We start from the raw sequence: 21,770 nt of genomic DNA, 5'->3' as shown, positions 1-21,770 counted from the left end.
GCAGTTCAGCTATAGCAGCGAGCAGATGCTCTCACATGTAATCTCCATGATATCACACTAAGCCGGATCGGAGCAAGTGGATCGATCCCAAAATATTGATTCTGTCGATAGTACGAGACATTTTTGAAGATCTATTCTAGCGTGAATAGGATCAATACTAGTGTTGCTTCCTCTCGTCTCCATTGGACTCGTTACAGTGTGATGTCTGTATGAAACTAAAAGCCTGTCATCCATTTAGCACTTTTTTGTACAGCGCTGAGTGAATGAAACCATTTTTTTTTGGTTCAGCCTCACTTGCTTCAGTGTTTGAGGTGGGAATCAAACCCTGGGCCTGACAAGTGACAGGAATAAATTCTAAAAGAATTGCCAGCCCGTTTCTTTAAATTATTTTCAGAAGTCAAGCTTGTTCTTGTTCTTCATGGACACAATTTTGTTGCTGTGAATGCTTTTATGGTTTCATGTACGTCATCTCTCTTGCTGTCACACTCTACAAACCTGCTCTTTTCAGTTTTCTTTTTTTTTTCCTTTACCATTCAGCAGTTCACATTTACAGTCAGTATGAGAACATGTAAATTCAGCTGTGGCTGTGTGTGAATAGAGAACTAAACAGTGGGCAGATCTCACCTTGAATCTCATGGCTCTGTTGGGCTATTTAAAGCTCCTCTGGACAGACGGTTCAATGCAGACAAGGCTGACTGATTGTGGTAGTTTTTTTTTTTCTTATATGGCCGATGATGATGAAAGAGAGCGCAGCTTGTTGATGTCATGCCAACACTGTGAGTGATTTAATATGTCAGTCCAGTTGCCAGGAATGCAGGAGTAAACACACTCACACACACACACATATTTATTTTAAAAATGTAGTTTTTTCCCCTCGTGAAAATCCTGCTTTAGTAGCAAACATGTCACTACATGTTGCCTCTACCCTTCTCTCATAGGAACTCATCCTGCTGTGATTGATAATTATTGTCATAATTAAAGCCAGAAATATACCATGACTTTAAACTTTACTTTGTAGTAGTTAGACCACTGGATTAGACCATATTATAGTGATATAGTTTATATTTAAACATGAGTTATTAGCAGGTCATAATAATAATTATAACATAATTATAAAAAAATATGATAATGATGATTATTGTTGTTTTTCAGTTGTTAATCTTTCTTTTTGTAATTGGTATACAGACTTGATAATCACATAATCAAACGAAAAAGTAAAGCCCCTGCAAGGAACTTTCATTTTGTGTTGATTTAAGCCGTCTCTGTGGACAAAAGCAGTAGTGTTTTGCCGGAATGAAGACTGCATTTCCCATGAGCTTTTGTCAGGAGTTTTAAGCAAATTACTTTGGAAATGTAATTAAAACACTTTAGAACAACCTCTAGGAGGACAGTGTCAATCCAGCTGTCTCGCTTTTCACCCGTTGGGTGTTTTGCAACTGGCCGCCCGCCACGGAGTGTGAGGTTCCACCGGCCGAGACAGATAGACAGACAGTGACCAAGCGGCCACCTGCCCCGGCTGCCTCTGTTGCGGAGGAGCTTCAAACTCTGTGGCTGCAGCTCTGACAATGACATGAAAGTCTGCAGGAATCTCCTGCTGCAAGACGTTGTGCACCATTTATGTAGTGCCATTAATTCTGAAAAAAAAAAAAAATCCTGACTATGCCCCGGGGGTAATTACTGGTAATTATCATCCCAAATACATATTTTTACATCTGTGGGAGGACAGGGCAGTCTTGAGCCCTGCCACGCTTGCAGTCTCCGGTCTGAGTGCTGTAAATTGTTTTGTCCGTGGTCCGACCCGACCACTGCCTCCCGGTTTCACTATTTAGATAGCTTATCTTCACACTGATGGACTCATTTGCTGTTGTAGGTCACACAGAGACATCAGCAGAAACAAGAGACTTTTGCATATCCAGTTAAAAGTTAATTGAAGGGGCTTTAATCAGCCAAAGCCAGAAACAACTCTAACATTCAACGACTGTGCAAAAAAAGGCTGGCCTCAGTGCTATGAAGGAAAACAATGTTGTGTTGAACCCCATCAAGTCCTGCCTCTACAAACAGACTGACCACAGGGACTACCTGACAAAGTGTCTGCAACAGTGTCCCGTCCTGACATTGGCTGTCACCATCGAGTGAGTCCAACAGAGGTTCACACTTGTTTCCCCTCAGTTTCTATCACTCTCCATCCCTTTGCCTCCTTTGAGAACAAGGCTGTTTGTTTATCCCCATGAGTTTCCACAGTTCTACTAGTTGTCATTGCACCGCTGTTCCTGCTATCTGAGGAAAGCTACTGATAGCTTGCACTGGGAAAACAAAAGCACAGTCCTCTTTCTGCATCAGCTGCACAGTGGCAGTTCAGGGATATAAATCCAGTCCCCATCTTTCTGCGAAGCTTCATGCCCAGTGGCAGATAGAATTACATAGTGAAAGTCAAGCTTATGAAGAACCAATCCAAACGCTGATGGTGTCATTATTCTTTAGCTGTTGCATTGCAAAATCAATATTTAATTTATAGTCATAAGATAAGTCAATAATGTTCACTATTGTAAGATATTTCAACATGATTTAAATAAATAATTGTGAAAACTGTACCCTCTCCTTCCTTTCAATATATGCACCAGTGGAGGCTGTTAGTCCGGTTTGGACCAGAGTCTCATTTAATCTGCTTCACTGTCATCATCATTATATATGTGCCCATCCTCCTACTGCTATCACTGGACTGTGTTTTTTCCTCAGTGTGTAGATGGATCATTTCTTCATGTGCTGCATTGGTTGCACTCTCTGTTATGACACTGTTCCTGGAGATGACATGAATCCACCTGCTGTGGATGGCCTGATGCGCCCGGCTTGTGTCCTGTCATGCTGCTGAATCCAAAGGGTGTAACTCTCTCTCATCCCCCATGTTTCCTGCTGTCCTCTCCCCTGTGTTGTTTGTTTGTCCCCAGTTTGGCTGTCTCCCTGTTGGCGCATGTGTGTGTGTGTGTGTGTGTGTGTGTGTGTGTGTGTGTGTGTGTGTGTGTGTGTGTGTGTGTGTGTGTGTGTGTTGCTTATCTGGGCAAGATGATCTGGTTCGCGCCTGTCGTCAGCAAACCTGAAACCCATCCCCAGCAGAGTAAAGACCTCAGCTCTTTGTCAGATGGTTCCGTTTGCGTGGAGCTAACACTAAGTCCTGGACTCTGACTGTGTTTACATCTTCCTCAGGATCCAGTCTGTTTCAAGTTTCCAACAGCTCTCTTATCAACTGTTGAGTGCTGCTTAAGCAAAAGAGTCAACTGAGCCATGGGCATTAGTTTTATGCCAGGATCAGACTACACAAGTTCGGATTTTTACACAATTTTGACATGGCCGACACATTTCCAGCATCAGGCCCAATTATGATGTGTAGTGTGACATAGAGTAAGGCATGGCAAGGCAATTTTATTTGTATAGCCCGTTTTTAAAAACTGTTTGTCTCAAAGGGCTTTATCATAACAACATCCTCTGCCCTTAGACCCTCACATCGACTGAGGAAAAACCCCATAGAAAACCCTTTTAACAAGGAAAAATCTGAGAAACCTCAGGGTGAGCAACAGAGGAGGATCCCTCACGCAGGAAGGGCAGACGTGCAATAGATGTTGTACAGACAAGAAAACTGTTTATAACAGAGAATGTGGGAGACGTGGAAATGTTAACAAGAGCTAAGGGAGGCAGCTTCTGGTGGGAGGAAAGGCAGTGAGGGCAGGCCAGCTGGGAGCTGGCAGACTGGTTCATGGGAAGGGAGGACAGGCCTTAGAATTTTTAGAATTTCTTAGCCTAGGATGACATCTCCTATGAGGTGAACCTTGATGTTGACCAATAGGATGACAGAGCCTCAGCATTGTTTACACACAGTGAAGGTACATTAGCTTGCTTCGTGCACGCTAATGTAAGTTAATGGTTTTGAGGTGTACACATTTGTTAATGTACCTCATGTTTTCTCTGAAGAACAGACCCAGGAACAGGTCCACGATCATTTTTTTCTTCCTTTTCTTTTTCGTGCCTGAGCAAAAGACGACTAGCATCACACACAGCACTGTAGTAGCCATGATTGACAGCTTGTTGTGATGCCTCCCTGATGACCTATATGAACTCATGCAGGGTCGTGATTGGTCATGAACGATGATAGGGGTTATATTTGTAGTGTTACCAGTCTCCAGACCAAGACATGGCAAGAATTCATGCCACTGTGTTCGTTAATCTGACATGGTGACCATCGTGAAAGACAAAAAAAAAATGTTCATCGTTCATCATGTTCCCATGATCTTGGGACACAAGACAGCAAAGCCATACCAACCTGGTTATAAAAGATAAAAGAAAAACAGAAAAACACATGCATGAGTGCTTGAATGAGTGGCTTGGTCCCCATTAGGCAAGACCTTTGAGTATGAGGGTTGGTGGTGGAAGTCCCAGCTCTCAGCTTCTCTGGAAAGCCAGCAGGTTGAGGGGATGAGGGGGGAAACCTTTTCTGACAAAACCATCCTCTGTACACTCTGGTGTCCCAAATTTCCCAGCCACCACTTCTGGATTCTCCCGGGCTATGCATCCGCTATGTATCGGCCATCGGGTTGCAATATAATGGTTCTGTCAACATCTTTGGCAGAAGTATGTCTCCCAACCTGGATTTACACCATGCATGCACACATGTCTCCCCAATTAAAAAAAACTCATGCTGATGAACCAACATTTCTCTTCCTCTGTGGTGTTTCTGCTGTGCAGTATGAGAACACAGACTCACCTTGGGCAGCCAGCAGTCAGACTGTCATACAAGAGCTGCTGAAATTTAAAAATATAACTTCCCCTGCTGTTGAAAAAGGAACTCATCACATGCCATTCAAAAATAGCCCAGGAGTGTCAATCCTTATGTGAGTGTGATCTGCAACGCTGCCACTTCAACTACGAACACATGTAGACATAATGCTGTTCACACACCTGACAGCCCTGTCAATCTCCAGTGGACTGACAGCAGCATCCACCAGCATCTCTGGGGAATGCCACGACAGATGATCATCATGTGGGAGAGAGGCTGAAGACGGAGGACTCTACACAAATATTTGAAAATTCACAATACATGATTTTCTATGGTTTAGTTATGACGCATTCTGCTGTACTGTTTCTGATACAAACCAAATGATATTATGATTATTAATCTAAAAGATGAATGTTATTGACATTAACTAGCAACAGAAAAGCAATTACTACTCACTTCAGTGGCTTTGCATGGTTTGACCTGTCATGCTGGCTCCCAGCTCTCAGTGATGTTATTTATTCTGATCGAAGATGGAGGAACTCCTGTCACCAATAATGAAGTGAACTCAACCTGCGAAAAGCAGCCTGCAAACTTTATATTAATGCCCACTTGCACAATATTGAGCTGAACTTACTCATCTAACCAGAATAATACACATTAATCAATAACAGTATTGAGTGGTGTAAATGAGTTACTGTCTGTCTGCTGATATAGTTTACCGGCTGAACAATACCATTGCTGCTAACTCCTGATAATTCATAATTTGCCTGGACATATTGCATTAGGTTGTAATATTTGAAATTTATATAGAGAGTTTACCTTGAATTAAATAAATTATTATTGTTTGCTGATGTGTTTTCCCGTCTCCATCCACCTTATCAGTGGCGGCTGGTGACTGAAAAAATTAGGGAGGACAGGAGGAACACCAGTCCACGGCCTCATTTTATTTTATAGCACTACTTCTCCCTACTTTATTATATTCAATGAAAATTAAACAGTAAAACAATGTCTTACAAGATTTCTTAAAAACAACATAATTTTATTAAATCTTACTGTTTTCAGATTAACACAGGCCTAATGAAAAAGACAGAGCCATGATCTTGGATGTGGGATGTAAAAAAAAAAAAAAGCAGGCCAGTGTTCAACACCTGTAAATGCCACAGTGGGGATTTACACCCTCTGATTTAAAAAGGAAAAACAAAAACCATGAAAATCTGTAATTATTAATAACAAAACAAAGTGTTCCACTCAAATTACATACATATTTGGCTTTTACCTCTTAGATATAGCTATGCTTTTACCTGAGCTGATGGCGGAGAAAAAAAAAAAAAGTCCGGTCGTGTCTTTGTTTACCCTCCAGCTGCCCAGGTCACGTAACTGAAAACTATTAACAATCTCTCTGACTGCTTCTCTCTGATATCTCCTAACAGTTTATCCAGAAATCTGCTGATATTTCCTTTCAAATCGATGCCAATATCTCTGAAAACTCCGTATTTCTTGTGCTAGGAGCAGCATAAGCAGCACGGCTGGGAGTGAAAGTTTGGCGCACATAGCAACAGTAACCAAGGGGGGTTGGAGAACTGTCATTGGACCAACCTGCTGTCAATCTTGTGTTCTGATTGCTGATTGGTACAGAAGAGCCTCCTCCGTCATGACGTCATTTTACGTGTCTTAGCCAATCACAGGTCAGGATGAAGGCATCCTAAATGCATTGAGTCAATGGAAGAAGATCCCGCCCCGAGGCCAGTTAGGGAGGTAAAAATCTTGCCACCTCCGTAGAGCCCCCACCTTCCTGCTCCCTGCTCCTCACACAGCCTGCTCTGTCTCCTGAGCCTGCTGGCGGCGCAGTTGAGCCGTTTTAAGTGGATTTTCTTCCAAAAAACAAACTTTTTTTTATGATAAAATACATATATAATATTTTATAAATTATACTGAGATTTGGTAATGATTTATTTCAACCAGTTACTCTTTCTTAAATAAAAAATAAATTTTCCTTTTGCCTCTCAAAAATAGAGGAGGATCAACCTCCTCTGCCTCAATGGACCAGCCTCCTCTGCACCTTATTTCTACTATTTTGTCCCAATATGGTTCTTTGTTGTTTAAAAAAACACTGGCACAAAAGCCTATTTGAACATTGAACCGAACGAGTTTACATGTTCTCTCACAGGCCAAAAACAGGCACACTAGGTTGACTGGCAACTCTAAATTGTCCATAGTGCATGAATGTGAGTGTGTTGTTTGTCTCTATATGTTAGCCCTGAGTTAGACTGGCAACCTGTTCAGGGTGTACTCCACCCTGGCCCTCGGATAGTATATAATAATACATATAAATAGTGTGGGTAGTTAGCAGACAGAAGGAAGTAAAAAAAAACAGAAAGTTTGGTTGGTCTATTCCAAATAGACTCTGTATAAGTGAGAGAAATGAAAAAAGTGCAACTGTCCCCAGTCTCCTGTACTAAAGATCAGTTAGAATCCGCAGTAATGTATTCCAGCTTTTAGTTTTCTTGCACATTTTTGCATCTGTTACTTTTCCTCAGGAGATGACCTCAAATAAAAGAGAGCTCAGAGGTGTGTCTGCTGAAATCCACAACGTCCTTGAAATCGACCAAATGTGCGAGACACGACTGTTTTGTTGGACGGGGCCGCTGCGCTGCACCCAGACCTCTGCACTGCCTTACATCTTTGGCCTTCTGTATGCCATGAACACTGATTAACCACAGCACAGGAGGTGTACAGTACCTTTCAAGCACTTCACACCATCCTTTTTTGAGCTGTGCTGTTGATGCTCACAGTGCACAAGGTCTCTGAAAAACGAGGCATTTGCAGTGAATATTAATGGGGGAACCAGACAAGACTTTAACCTGTGCTCTGCCTGTTCTTGTGCATTGAATTTGTGCTCATGTAAAACTTCACAGCCAGTGATTTCAAATATGTAAATCCCCTTTGCGTCTGAGAGAAAAATAGAAATCTTGACCTAATGTGTTGCAGTAGTTGCAGCAGGCCCGGTGGGATCCCTCACACGGATGTCAGGTGTGTAAATCCTACTTTCACCTGATAGATAAAAGCAGCAATGATCTTCAGAATCAAAGTATTCAAAGGCCTTAGAAAGTATATTTGAAAATCCTACATGAGCTGCAAAATGGAGATACTAGCGCAACTCTGTATTTATGTGGAAGTATCAGTGTCACAGTTATTTGTTAGTCAGACTTCAGTACAAGTACAGGCTGGTGTGTGTCATTGTGTGCATGCACAGCCACAGCCATTTGTAGCATAACCAGCATCTATCTTAAAGAGTCTCTAGTTTGAACAATTAAGGCGAGACACTACAGGCAAAAACACTGTTTTTTCATGCACTGATCAATTTTGATATTTTGGGCTATTTTTCTTCCTTAACATGGATTTTTTCATAAAGTTTGAAAGGTAGAACATCCACATTAAGGTGGTTATTTTACTTCATTTTGTCTCTTTTATCAGTAGATTTCTCCTAAATTCACCAAAAGGTATCATGCTACTGTGACATACTGTGCAATTTTACAGTAGGCTACAAGTCTTTAAAGGCTCTTTTCTTTTCTTTTTCCTCAGACTCTGAGCCAGAAATCTCCACTTCAGCAGCACACCAAACCTTCCGGTTTTATTCCTGTCTATATTCTGAAGGTATACAGAGGGGATTGTTGATATATCATTCAAAGCCTGATTTATACAACATTCTATTCCTAAAAACATGGTGATTTTTTTTTCTTAGGACTGGTGACACTGACAGTATTTTCTCATTTACATAGTGATAAAAAGAGATATGCAAAATCCCCTCTGCAAAAACCTCTGACTTATGTTAACAAAATAAAACAGCAAGCTCGCTGTATTCCTTCTGTCCTTTGTCTTTCTGTTTTTGAGCCACGCCAATGATGATTTTCTGTGATAACCAGACAATAAAGTTTTTCTATTCTATTCTTCCTCTCTTAGGATGTTTCTATCCTCTCTTGGTACTGTGAGCTCTGCCATGATCACTGTCTTGGCGGGGACAGACCACAGGACGATATCTGGCTGTAGGGAAGTTATGGATATGGCTCCTTGCCTAAAGAACCATATCTGCAGATCAGTAGGTACTGAGCTGCACATTTACTTCATTTATAAAGGCAAAGTTTTATCTCCCTGACTTAAACCTGTTTGTTAATTCAACAAGAATTAACACAAATGTGTGCCTTCAGTTCAGAGAGACTGAGGCAGAATTTTATTCTGAGCCTCACAGGAATATTTGGCGGAACTCATATCAAAATTGCAAAATATTGCTTCCTTCATAATTTGAGTTTCTCAACAAATTAGGTTTTAAAGTTTCAGTGCCTAAAAAAAACCCTTTAATTTCCCTTAACCAAGTTGATTAATATGCACTCTATCCAGCTTACAACCAGATGCAGACAAACCTCTGTATCTGGTTTGGTTGAAGGTTGGGATAAGGTGGCCAAAAAAGGAGAAGCCGCTTCATGGTAAGTGAGCAAAATCAACTGATCAGTAACGGTGTCACAGTTGCACTTCCAGCTGTGCTGAAATGGAGTGTAATTGGCTAATCACTGGATGATGTTGTGATAGACAACATGAAACATTTTCTTAGTCCCTATAGTTGCTAAGCATCAACCTGAAAAATGGGGTGGCAAAAACTGCTGTTACTCCACCAAAGTGTGTCTCTAACAGTGAGTCACTCCACTCCCATGTTTAAATGCCCAACTTTATAGAATAAATCAACATTTTAACAGCTTGGTGCAAAAACTAAAAAATGTGCTTGAATAAAGATGTGTCTCTGTCTCAGCAGCAAACTATTGCAACATATCACATCAGAGATCTCTGCTCTTTATCAGTTCTCGTTTCACTGCTGTAGAGAGGTAGACATCACTTTCCAACAGAAGGATCCATACATTGTTATGCCACGTATGGCTGTAAGGGGTGCAAAACATTCCACCAGTGACCCTATTGAAATTCTTGAGGACAAAGATTTATTAAATATAGCTATGCAAAATAATCAGGACACTAAATTAAGACGACAGGCACAGAAAAACAATAAAAGCCAGTCTAAATGCCCTTACCCACCAGGGATAGTCATCAGATATTGAGTTGCTGTTTTGGATGTAGTGGAGTTGGTAACTAGATGACAGTGGCATAGCAAATTGGGCTAATGTTAACAAAAACTGGTGGTGAATGCGTGAGGGATTATCAATGAGTAGGTGTGCATTGTACGGTCTAAAGGCATGACGTGGAGGCAACCACTCGATGCGAAGCAAAACTTCAATCTATTATTGTTGCGTATGTTGCATATTCACGTTGCGCTGCTCTGAATGATTAAGATGCGAAAGATTCGCTGGTAAAATTGTTCTCATTTTTATATCTTTGTCACATCCCTGGTATGTAAGGGCCTTAGGAGGCAGAAAACCCAGCAGTCCCCATGATAAGTAGCTAAGATTTCTGATAGTGGCAGCAGAGCTTTCAACCCCTCTTTACCAGACCAGGTGGATCTCATGGAGTCTAATGGAGGCCTGGGTGGAGCTGCAGGGGGGAAAAAAAGAAGAAAAAAAGGAGAGGGAAAAGACAAAATAATTAAATGTTTAGGGAGGATGAAAAATTAAATGTTAATTTGCTACAGTGATGTGGCACATAAAATGTGATTTTTATATATTTTCTATTTATTTGTTACACATACAGGAAGTGTATAATGTATGTTCATTGCTATATAGTATATTAACATAATGTTGCTGTACAAATGAAAGATTATCCACTACACTATCGGTGTGCAAACACTTCCCCCAACTTTGAATAAATGACTGTCCCGTGTGTGATGATGTGGGGCTGTAACAACACTAAATGACCCTCCACTCTGTAATCCATTTATCATTTCAAGCATAAATTATTCCTTTATATCTCTGTTTGAACAGTTAATCAATGCAAGAAGATACAGGGACAGACTGGGACAACATTTTACCACTGATTTCCCTGTGCACGCATTTTCAGCTCACTAGCTAAGCAGTGGAGAAAGGCAGTCTATCTCAGGTGAAGTGTCATTAAGGTCGGCAGCCATTTTTCATAATCCAGTGGAGCTCCAGAGATCAATAATTGTGTGTGTGCATGTTCGTAGAGTAGATCTGTGTGTGTGCGTGTGTGTATGCGCATGTGTGTGTGTGAAGAGGCATTGAAAGCTGTTAGTGGTCCTCTAATGCAATTTAATGCCAGCTGACCACAGTAATGACCAGCAGAAATGGAAGCCAAACGTTTCTGGGAATCAGAGGGCTGTTTTATCCATCCTCTGTGAATTAAAGAGGAAAAGACACTTGATTTAGCCCGCCATTATTGCTGTTGGTTTAAAACCATTTACAGCATTATACAGGCTGAATCCTTCCCAACGGCCACTTTGTGTGTCTCTGAACTGACCTGGTTTTCTGTATTAACAGGTCATAAAATGTTATCTGATCTTTATCTAAGTCCCACAACAGACAAACACAATGTGCTTTAGCTAATGACACATAAATGATTATCATTTTCTGAGTCTTAACACTGCCATTAAACATTCAGTGCTGGTGGAAATACTAAGTGAATCCTTGGATTTAGTGAAAACACCATCACCTTAGCCACATGGGTGTACCACAGGGCTGTGTGCTCGCCCCACTTATCTTTGGGTTAGGGCCCCTTTTAAATAACATACAAAAACCATAAAATTATTTTTTCCCAGAACCAAAAATGTCAACCTCAGGGTGGTACTAGATAGAAACTCAGGGTTAAGTCCCCTAGATTTGTGTTGTGGTGATTGTTAATGCCTGTGCAAAAGATCACAGCTATACCAGTCTGATATTTGCAGAGGTACTTGACCAGATATCGACCACTGGGCCGACTGATGACCGTTCTACTTCCCCAGAGCCACTCTCCTAACATTTCTAAAGACCACTGGGAGTCTCGGAGTAATGTCATGACCCTCTGTGCATATTATGCTCTCCTGGGTCGACTTCGAAATGTCCTTCACGGAGCACAAAGCTGCTGCCGTTGTCATACATCAGAGGAAGTGCATCACCCTCTGCATATCACTGAGCCCATGACAGGACCAGCAATTAAATCAATCGTGGTGCACAATGGTATGCGTGTGCAATTAGCAGTTTTTGCAGTGTCCAAAGCACTATTGCTGCTGCATGCCTTCATGTCATATGAGAGACGACTGAATAAGAAACATTTCTATGTTTACATCACGTCCCCTTGGAATTATAAGTTTCTATCTGCATTCTGACCAGATTTGAGATATAGAGGTTTAGAACCTCATAAGACCAAGAAAGAGTTTGAGTTTGTAGATAGAAGTTTTTTGTTTTCCAGATTAAATGATTAACTAAGATGCATAAAACTTGAAAAAACACCCTCTATTATGCTAATATGTAGTACGAGAACTAGAATAATATGTGAATAACTCAATTTTGACAAAAATGTCAGAATAGAACCTTATAATTCCAAGGGGACAAACTCGGTTGGTTGTGAGATTCCATCCAGAGTTGATTATGTGAAGATTTAAGAATTTACCAACACACTGAGAAAAAAAAAAGAAAGAAAGAAAAAAATTGGTGCACAGCTGTTTTTCTTCTAATGCCAACAGTCTAAGGTGAAGGTGTAGTGTCTTGTGGTTGTCAGAGGTCAATTTGCCAGTGACCTCACACTGTAGAAGTTTGGCCTTGTGATCACAGCAGCAGCAACAACAACAACAACAACAACAACAACAACAACAACAACTCCTTCAGGGAATTCTTTCTTGAAACAAGTGATCAGATGGACCAATGCAACAATAAGGAAGAACGTATTAGATTCTGGGGGTCAAAGGTCAAGGGCAATGTGACCACACAAAATACTTTTCAGCCAGTGCTCAAGACTTCACACAAGGAAGTATGACAAACCACACCAACCTCCATTTCACCCATGAGAGTGTCTGAGACCAGCCTGAAATGTTCTGCCTGAACCAGAAAGTGTCTCCAGGGAGGCTTGTACACATGCTTAACATCCTTTCTAGGGTCTTGAACTGACTGTGGTTTGTTGTCTTGACACAGTAAGATCTAAGGTGCCCTCAGAAACCTCAGCACTGTTTGAAAACAACCTAAAGCATGTTGGATTTTTGTAAAATAAAACTTTAATTTCTCAACCCCTGGAGCAAATAGAAACATGAAATAGAAAGCAGTCAGAGCTCAAACCTCTGAATGTTAATGTAAATCACTGTCTTTGATCTGTGGTGATGTACAGCAGAGATGGAGTTGATTATTCACACTTTTATGTCTTCTCGTTCATGATTATTGTAATGTTTTTACCTGTTTGAATTTAACCTCGTTGAACCATCTCCATACTGTCCAAAATGCAGCTGCCCTTATTTTAACCAGAATAAAACAGGAGATCACACATCACACTAGTTTTATCCTCCCTCTACTGGCTCTGTCAAATTCTGGATCCATTATAAAATACTGGCTCTTGCCTTTAGAGACTTGCATGATCAAACGCCCCAGTATATCGCTGACCTCCTCCTCCATTATAAAATAAATTGGGCTCTCAGCTCTATTGAACAAAATTACTGGCCACACCTCAAGTCTACAAACCAGGGATGACCAAGCTTTTCATGAAACCCAACCAACTATGGCATGCTCTCCCTCTGCCCCTGTGACCCATACTCTCCTGTGATGTCTTCATGCACTAAAAACCTTCCTATTCAGGCAAGCTTTGGTTAGTCCATCTCACTTTTTTATTTCATTTCATTGCCTTTATTGGACTGTTTCTTGAACTTTTGTACTTTTTATGATGTAAAGTAATGATTTTTTCAAGATGTGAAAGGTGCTCTGCAATATCAATAGATTTTTACTTGCTTCGTAGAGATTTCTAAGGATGAAAAAATAATAATAATAAAATGAGTGTGTTTTTAAACATTCTCAGTTCATTCTCAGTTCTTTTTTCAAAAAGTTTCTATTTCATGCTTTTACTCCCTCCAGCATGCACCTTGAGCCTTGGCCAGCAGGTTAGCAGCATATTAAGTTGAAATCATAAACTTAATACATTGTCAAGCAGGACGTAGACTGCATGACATCACCCACAGGTTTCTGGAGAACAGTTCTGAAGCTCAGAGTGAGCTGCTCCACAGCTGGCATCGTGGCAGTGTCTGAATCTGACCCAAACTCCCAGTTATTGCAAAAGAAGGTAAAGAGGAGGGGTGTATTTGTGGATGCATGGATATAGTACATGTTTGTTACAAGCACACCTTAACCCACCAAATCCTCTTTACTCTTTTCATCTAGCTAACCACTGTATTCTATCACTCCCCTTACCCAGGTCGTCAGCCATTGTTCTGACTGTAACTTTGAAATACAAGTTTGCAGCTATAGGACTAACTCCTGATTTTTCTAAGTATATACATGACATTTCTAGATTTTTTGTTGATATTTTGTCTCTCTCTGTTAAAATAAACTTACCATAAAACTGATCTTCATGGATAAAGATGAATCCTTTCAGCTCTTGTTCATTAGTTCTGAGTCATCACTGCATAAACAAAAGAAAATCAGTCCTGTGATCTTCTCATCTGAGTCTGACACAACCTTTTTTCTGCTCTGTTGGATTCAACGTGTCATAATGCAGCACCCTTAATGTTCCACTAAAATGGTTAAATAATGTAACAGTTACAATAGTACTGACCTGACATTAGGTCTGCAAGATATTGGAAAAAAAAGACTAACTTTGGCATATTTTTTTAATGCAATATATATTGTGATTTTAAGAAATACAATATAGTTATGTTTACATCCCGATTGAAAAAATGTATCTCTGAGAACTGAAACTTTAACAATGTCTGTGGGAAATCACCCTAAATCTTCCCTTCCCGTTTCATTCTCTTGCTTGTCGCACATTTTCAGAGTGTGTGACTGACAGTGTGCATGGGGACAAGTGACATGTGACTACTGCACATCGCAATGGCGATGCTCAAACGATTGTGCATACATATTGTGCAGCCCTACCTTGCATTGTGTACTCTAAAAACAGGGCTGCGACTGCTCATCACTTTTTTGGTTGATCATTCTGTCAAGTGTGAAAAAATGTCCACACTGATTTCCTGAAGCCCAGCATCATGTTTTCAAAGTGCAGTGTATCTGACCAGAAATATGAATTAGTTTTTGCTTGAAAATGTGCTTAAAGTGATAGGAGGCTCATGGGATTTCTTGGTTTCCCTCATTAAACTCATCAAATACACAATCCAACAACTCCAATCCAACACCACATTCACCACGCTATGAGATAATAACGGAATGTTACGAGATAGAGTTGTTTTCGAGGTAAATTCATGCAAAACCACTGATGCGCGTTCCAGTCGAGGGCGGTTTTTTGGCAAGCAGTCCCTGCATTTGCAGGGATTATGGCAATGGACCAATTTGCCAAAATGTTGAACTATCCCTTTAAACAATAATTGCATATGAAAACACATTTAGCTGGATACATGGATAAAAGTTGATGTGATGAGTCCTCCTCTCCTTGTTGTCAGTGAACACATCACTTCCTGATGTGGCTCCAGTTAAATGGAGCTCATGTGAGCTATCTGAAGCTAACACGAGGCTGCAGCAGTCTGCTCGGACAAATCAAGGATCGTCTTCTCAGGACAAAAATCACCTCTTACAGTAGTGTTTCAACTGACTTGATGTTGTTGTGCTTTCACAACATTTTATAATGCCTGCACACTTCCTCCTGGCGCTCGCTGCCATGTCACATCACAGTTAACGACTTCAGTGAATCACTAGAATATGTGATAATCAGGTGACCCAATAAGTCAATCAGTGTCTCCAGCAGGGGTTCAAATAAACTAAATTAGACAGGTGCAAAACAAAAACACAACAAAAAAATAAGTTTGCTCAGGTTTGTTGCTGCTGGCTTCTACAACAACACAATGCATGCTGGGTAGAACGCTCAGCTTGAGTTTACATCACGAGTACCTCACTGGGAGGTTGAGCAGAGAGTGAGTAAATTATGACGCATCTCTCTGGGATACAGTTCAACTTTATTTCCTTCCTTGGGGAGTCTTATTTTAGTTGATTGACTGTGTTGTGCTGAACACATTGTTATTATTATCGATATAGAACAGTTGGCCAACCATGAAAATAACCCAAGCACAGTTATAACTTCAGCGAGGACTTTCAAACAATCCACAAATGTGCTTTTCTTGGGAAGTGTCCATATTTCTGCTGCGCTCTCTGCTGCTTCCTGTTTATCTACTGAGACACATTACTGTACAAACATGGATTGTGGTCCTGACTAAGTCTAAACACTGTCCAACACAGACAGAATGAAGAAGGATCCTTTTGTTTCTGTGGCCAATTATACAAGGAAGGACAGCGACTTGTTTCCCAGCGGATTCACCATGTCAATGATATGTACAGTACACAGCCTGGGACCAATTTGACCACCAGATGTGATGTCATCACTGGTTTATTATTACTGACTTCACTGGCATCTGGTGGGGAAACAAAAACACAAAAACAAAGGCAGAAGATAAAAACACGGAACACAATAATGAGGTGAAGGAGTAATGTTGCATCCTCCAGTAAGAAAACAAGATGTCTCAATAAAGTTACGAGAATAAACTTCACATTTACACAGATCTGTCCTCCTGCCTCACAACAGATGTGAATGGAATTTCAGTTGCCAAAAAAGAGGATCTACAATACCGACTGACAAAATGTTTGATATCAGAGTTGAACAATTAACGGAAATCACAATATGGCCAATGTGCAATTTCCAACTGGGGCTGCAGTTTTTGTTTGCCAAATGTAAAATATATCACAACAAAATGTAACATTGTATTGCGGAGAGATAATTTTCTCCAGATGTTGCCCCCAATGAAAATTACTTCAGCTTCAACATCATATTTTTTTGCAGTTAACACAAGAAATCATGTAGTGGCAGGTCAGTATTAGCTGACGATGAACAGATCTTAAACAATTCCTGCACTTTCTAAAACAATTTATTTACGTTTCGATGCTGGAACTTCATCAAGAAATTTGATTTCAACAATAAGGAGCCATCATCTTAAATTTGAACGACAACCAATAACCTTATCCCATGTGAATAGATAATCAATCCATTCCTAGTTTTTTGAAGGAAATGTCAGGATATACCTATTAGCATGCAAATAAATAAATAGTTTATTCTTGGTGGCAATGTGTTCAGATTTTTTTTTTTTTTTAATTGCTCTATTTCCTTTTTCACAGTGACAGTAACAATGCAAAATTGGACACTAAAATTGTGACTACCTGCCAGCATAATCACAGGATGATTGTTTTTGCATATGATTCATCACTATTTGATATTGTAAATTATATTTTGTTCATCAAGCAGAACTGATTACTATTTTTCTATCTTGGTCACAATTCTTGATGAAACTTTTTTTTTTCTGTCTTGTTTCTAAAAACAATAAAAATGGCCCATTCATGGCCCATACACTTAAAAGGTGCATGCCCCTGAACCCTATTTCAACAGCTGTAGTATGTGGCCTTTCAGACAAAATATGATTTGTGCTGCGTTCACTGCTTTGGTGGGTGCACTGAGGACAGAGAAAACATGGGCTGTGTTTTCCTAACGCCTAGTGGGGTATGTCACTACGGATCAAGAAGCTTCTGCAGTTTACGGTCTATCATCACCAGTAACAAAGATGCATCTTTCCTATTCTGGGATGCAAGTGGACTAGCTCAAAGAAGAAGTGGGGCAGTGAGGAGGAGGCTGTGGGTGGAGCCCTAAGGTACAGGACTTTAGGCTTGTGCAAGAGTTTTACTTTTAGTTTACTTCCGTGCCTGGAAACCTCATTTTCCAAAAAGGGCCGTGCAGACGTTTTTGCCACAGTGCGCTGTAATGTTGTTGTTGTGTTCTGTCTCTAAGACCCATTAGAGCACACAATGTGATGATTCCAAACAATGACAGATCATTTGACCGTTAAGTAGGCTACTCCGACTGCATCCCCGCTCTACTGTGCCATAGATTGAGCCTGTGGCTTTGACTTTAAATATGCCGTACACACAGCACTGAGGCTGCTCCCTCATGATTCTGAGTCTAGTAGTTGTTGTGAGCTTTGAGTCATCCTCAGTGGACCTTCCCTCTCCAGACTGACCTCTGCTGCTGCTGCTACTACAGGACGGTTCATTAACAGCTGGAGTCGGTGATCACTGTGGGACAGATTATGAGGAATAAGTTCACTTTTGTCGATATGTTTTTAATTAAATGAGTAACAAGGAAAATAAATAATCAAGAGCAAGATGTTTCCTCGACAACAATTCAATTCAATGTATATACAGTACACCTTTTGTGCAAAAAACATGGAATCAAAAGACATTGTAAGCTGATAACTTCAAGGCACACATATATTTATATATTTATATGTATATATAACATTATTTTTGCTGAAGAAAAGTGAAAGAGTTCTTCATGGATTAAACATAACAGCTGTAAAACAGACTGTGTTTTGTTGATTTATTATTTTTTTTTACCTTTTTTTTTTTTTTTTGCTGCTCCACCATCAAACATAGCTAGCACTAACAACACCGCCCCCCTTTTACTGTGATAATGAATGACTGTTGAAAAGCAGGTGGAAAGCTCCGCAGCCTGTCACTTGCTGTGAATGTTTAATGAGTGTGACCTTTAAATCTCCTGTTCATGCAGAGATAAATTCAATGTGTAGCATGTGATATGTAATATGTAAAATGTATTTTCTATCGCAGGAATCAAAGAATCTGCATGTGTGTTTAAGTGAAGCTGCAGTTATATCACTGGGGTAAAACCACAAAATGTGCTGGAGTGAGTGGTTCCCAGAAAAATACGCCCTCTAGTGGTGAATTGGGCTGATTTGTGCCTCTGTGTGTCTCCTCTCTCCATCTCTCCTACAGAAATAAACTTGCTGGTTTCAGCACTCCCATGATGCACTGCAGCTATACAATGTGGATAAGATCTGTATCTGTTATGGTCACATCAAAACTCATTCCCTAATCACTGAAAATCAAACTGAACTGCAGCCTTGAAGACTTGATATAAATGAATCTTGATTGTACATGTGTGTGTGTGCGTGTGTGTGTGTGTGCACAGAATTCAAACAGCAACAACTCCAGAAACCAATAACTTATAAATCCAACATTGTTATATAAAAGATTCCATCCAGCCAGTTGTATAAATTACATTTCTTCAAGACACAGAGGTTTCAAATAACATTAACACACTACAGTGTCCAGTAAAGTGTGGGAATTTGTCAATAAAAATGCTCCTGATGCTCTTTAAAAAGCGTCATGTGTGACACAAGTCTGTATCCTGAACACTGTTCTTGCAGTAGACTGTGCTGTTGTTCCCCAGGGGGCAGTCTCGGAAGCCGATGCCCCCATTAGGGGTGTAAATAGGCTGAATGCGGAAATCTCCCTTGAGGAGCTGCTCATTGTTAAGCGAGACTATCTGGAAGCTGGTCTCAGTCATTTCCAAGATGGAGTTATCTTTCTTGGTGCCTGCCTCGCAGTAGTCGTCTTTTCTCCGGCCCCGGTTATATTTCCAATTGGTGGAAGACTTGGAGCGGCTCTTCTTGTGCATGTGCCAGCAGAAAATACTGAGCATTACCACCAGCACCACGATCACGGCCCCGCCGATCAGCCCGGCCAGCAAGAAAGGCGAGCCGGGCTCCTGCTGCGTGGCCTGCTCGGGCCCCGACGGTCTTTTGTTGTTGTTGTCGGGGCTGAACAGGGCCGGCGTGGTCATGGCTTCCGTGCACACCGTGTCATCTTTGGGCCGGTAGTTATTGAACGCGTCCAAGGGAATGACACAGATCCGATAGGTGGACTTTGGCTCCAGATTAGCCAGCCGGATCCCTCTGTGATCTCCGCCCACTATCCTCTCCCTGACGGTGTCCCCTGTCAGACTGGGGCCCATCCTGGCCCAGGTCACCTTGTAAGCAGTGACTGGAAAGGCGGCCACCCAGCTGACATGGATAGCCGAGCCGTTCAGTATTGCAAATGTGACCTGCACAGTCTCTCTCCGGGGATCCAGAGGTTGCTTAGTCCTCAACCCTCGTTCTCTGGTTGTATATATAGAGTAAAGGGTGGGTAGTGTGGGGAGGGGTTGCCTGGGGGGCGGCCGCGAAGAGGAGGTGGAAACATACTGTGGAACTAAAGGGGAGTGCGTGGAGGATGACAGGGGTGGGATCAGAGCAGAGTCAGCTGGCGAGGTGGACAGGGGTGCCGTCGCCGTGCTCTGAGGACACTGGACCAGCTCAGCGCTCAGCTCCCTGATCACCATGCCCCGAAACTTCTCGGGTTTATGGCACATGAAGCCGCGTACGTTGAGCGAGGCCGGCAGAGATTTCAGCCACGACACCACCCACTTGATGCTGCAGTCGCACAGCCAGAGGTTGTTCCGCACGGTGAGCTGTCTGAGACTGACCAGGCCGTCGAAGACTCCCTGCGTTAAGGACTGCAGCTGGTTGCTGGAAATGTCCAGCCTCTCGAGCTTGTGCAGTCCCGAGAACGCTCGGACGGGGATCTGGTTCATCTGGTTTTCTTGAAAGTTTAGCTTGACGAGCACCTCCCCCGGGAGAAACGGGGGAGGGTACGTCAGCGAGTTGCGGGCTAAGGACAGCTCCCTCAGAGTGATCAGGTCCTGAAAGGTCCCGGGCGCTATCCCTTCGTCCGTCAGCAGGTTCCCGTCCAGCAGGAGGCGCTCAAGGCGGGTAACGTTCCTAAACGCCTCCTCCGCGATAACGGCGATCCGGTTCTCGTCCAGTCTCAGCTCTTTGAGATCATCGGGTAGACCAATAGGCACGCTGCTGAGGTGGTTTTTGGTGAGGAAGAGCATCTTCAGGCTCACCGCCTCCCGGAAGGCCCCTTCCTCCACCCCGACTGTAGAAATGGAGTTATCGTCCAAATGCAGCTCCTCCAGCCACAGCAGCTGAGCCAGAGCCGCTCTGGAGATAGTCTGAATGTTGTTCTCCTGCAGATGAAGAACCCTCACATTTTTGGGCAGGTTAATGGGGAACTCATCCAGCTGGTTGCCATAGAGATACACGGTTTCCACAGAGGCCACGTGGTGGAGCTCCAAGGGAAAACCAGCGTTATTGATTTGGTTGTTGTGTAGGTAGAGGGTCTTATAACCCTCACCGATTCCCAGAGGCACTGAGGTCAGGCTCCGCTCGTTGCAGTAAATAAAGGTGCGATCACAGCGGCACTCCTCAGGACAGTTGGATGCCCGGGAGAACTGGAGGTGAAGGCCCAACAGTATAGGTATCCACGGCCTTATGAAGGTGGCCCAGTCCTTATTCCATAAACGCCACTGTATCTCCATTTCAAAAGGGATCCGGAAAATCCAGAAACCAAATCAGAGACAAAAATGGTAAGAAACTGTGGTCTGAAAAAACAGATGAGTCATTACATTTTGGCCATCGGCGTAGCAACACCACTGTGTCCAGTCCACCGCTGAAGAAGGTTCTTGAGTAATCCCTTTTGTAATTAGATGTCCTTAGCTTCCCAACACAAGAGCAACAGTCTCATTAAACGATATGATTCCTTCACCAGCCACTGTCCATCACCGAGCTGGGACGCACAAGTAAAGTTCACCATATTTTCACACTTTCTCCCCTTTTCCCAGAGGGTAGAGCTCTTCTCTCAGCACTCGCGGCCACATGCAACACACAGGAGCGTCATCACTTGTGCTTCTTCCTCGCCTCCTTCCCCCTCTTTCACGTCACACGCCGCTGGCTCCACGGCAATAAAGCCTCTCTTGAACTTGACATTTGGATCCAGAAACCTGTTGCAAAAAAAAAGAAAGACAGAAAGAAAAAAAAAGATAATGGGGGAGAAAAAAAAGAATCAGCCTTTGTCCCTGAAAATGCACGTTCTCCACTAAAAGACCAAAGGATTTCTCGCCTCTGTTCCACAAATGCAAAGTGAGGCATTGTAAATTGGGAGAGTGGAGCAGCGCGCATACAAATGACTTACAGATCTCTTACATATTCCTC

The 21,770-nt window shown here is 42.0% G+C and overlaps 1 protein-coding gene across 1 annotated transcript; it reads right to left on the bottom strand.

Moving 5' to 3' along the window:
• Nucleotides 1-19,060: 19,060 nt before the first annotated feature.
• On the bottom strand, nt 19,061-21,097 carry LOC311005492 (leucine-rich repeat transmembrane protein FLRT2; the record flags this gene model as incomplete). Its single annotated transcript, XM_083997914.1, has 1 exon — nt 19,061-21,097. One exon carries the CDS (start codon nt 21,095-21,097, stop codon nt 19,061-19,063), a length of 2,037 nt encoding a protein of 678 aa, XP_083854040.1.
• Nucleotides 21,098-21,770: the final 673 nt, after the last annotated feature.

The sequence above is a fragment of the Trachurus trachurus genome (assembly GCF_905171665.1).
Source record: "Trachurus trachurus genome assembly, chromosome: 22".
NCBI lineage: Eukaryota > Metazoa > Chordata > Actinopteri > Carangiformes > Carangidae > Trachurus > Trachurus trachurus.
The sequence above is the reverse complement of the archived record's forward strand: the minus strand, read 5'-3'. Positions and strand labels throughout refer to the sequence as shown.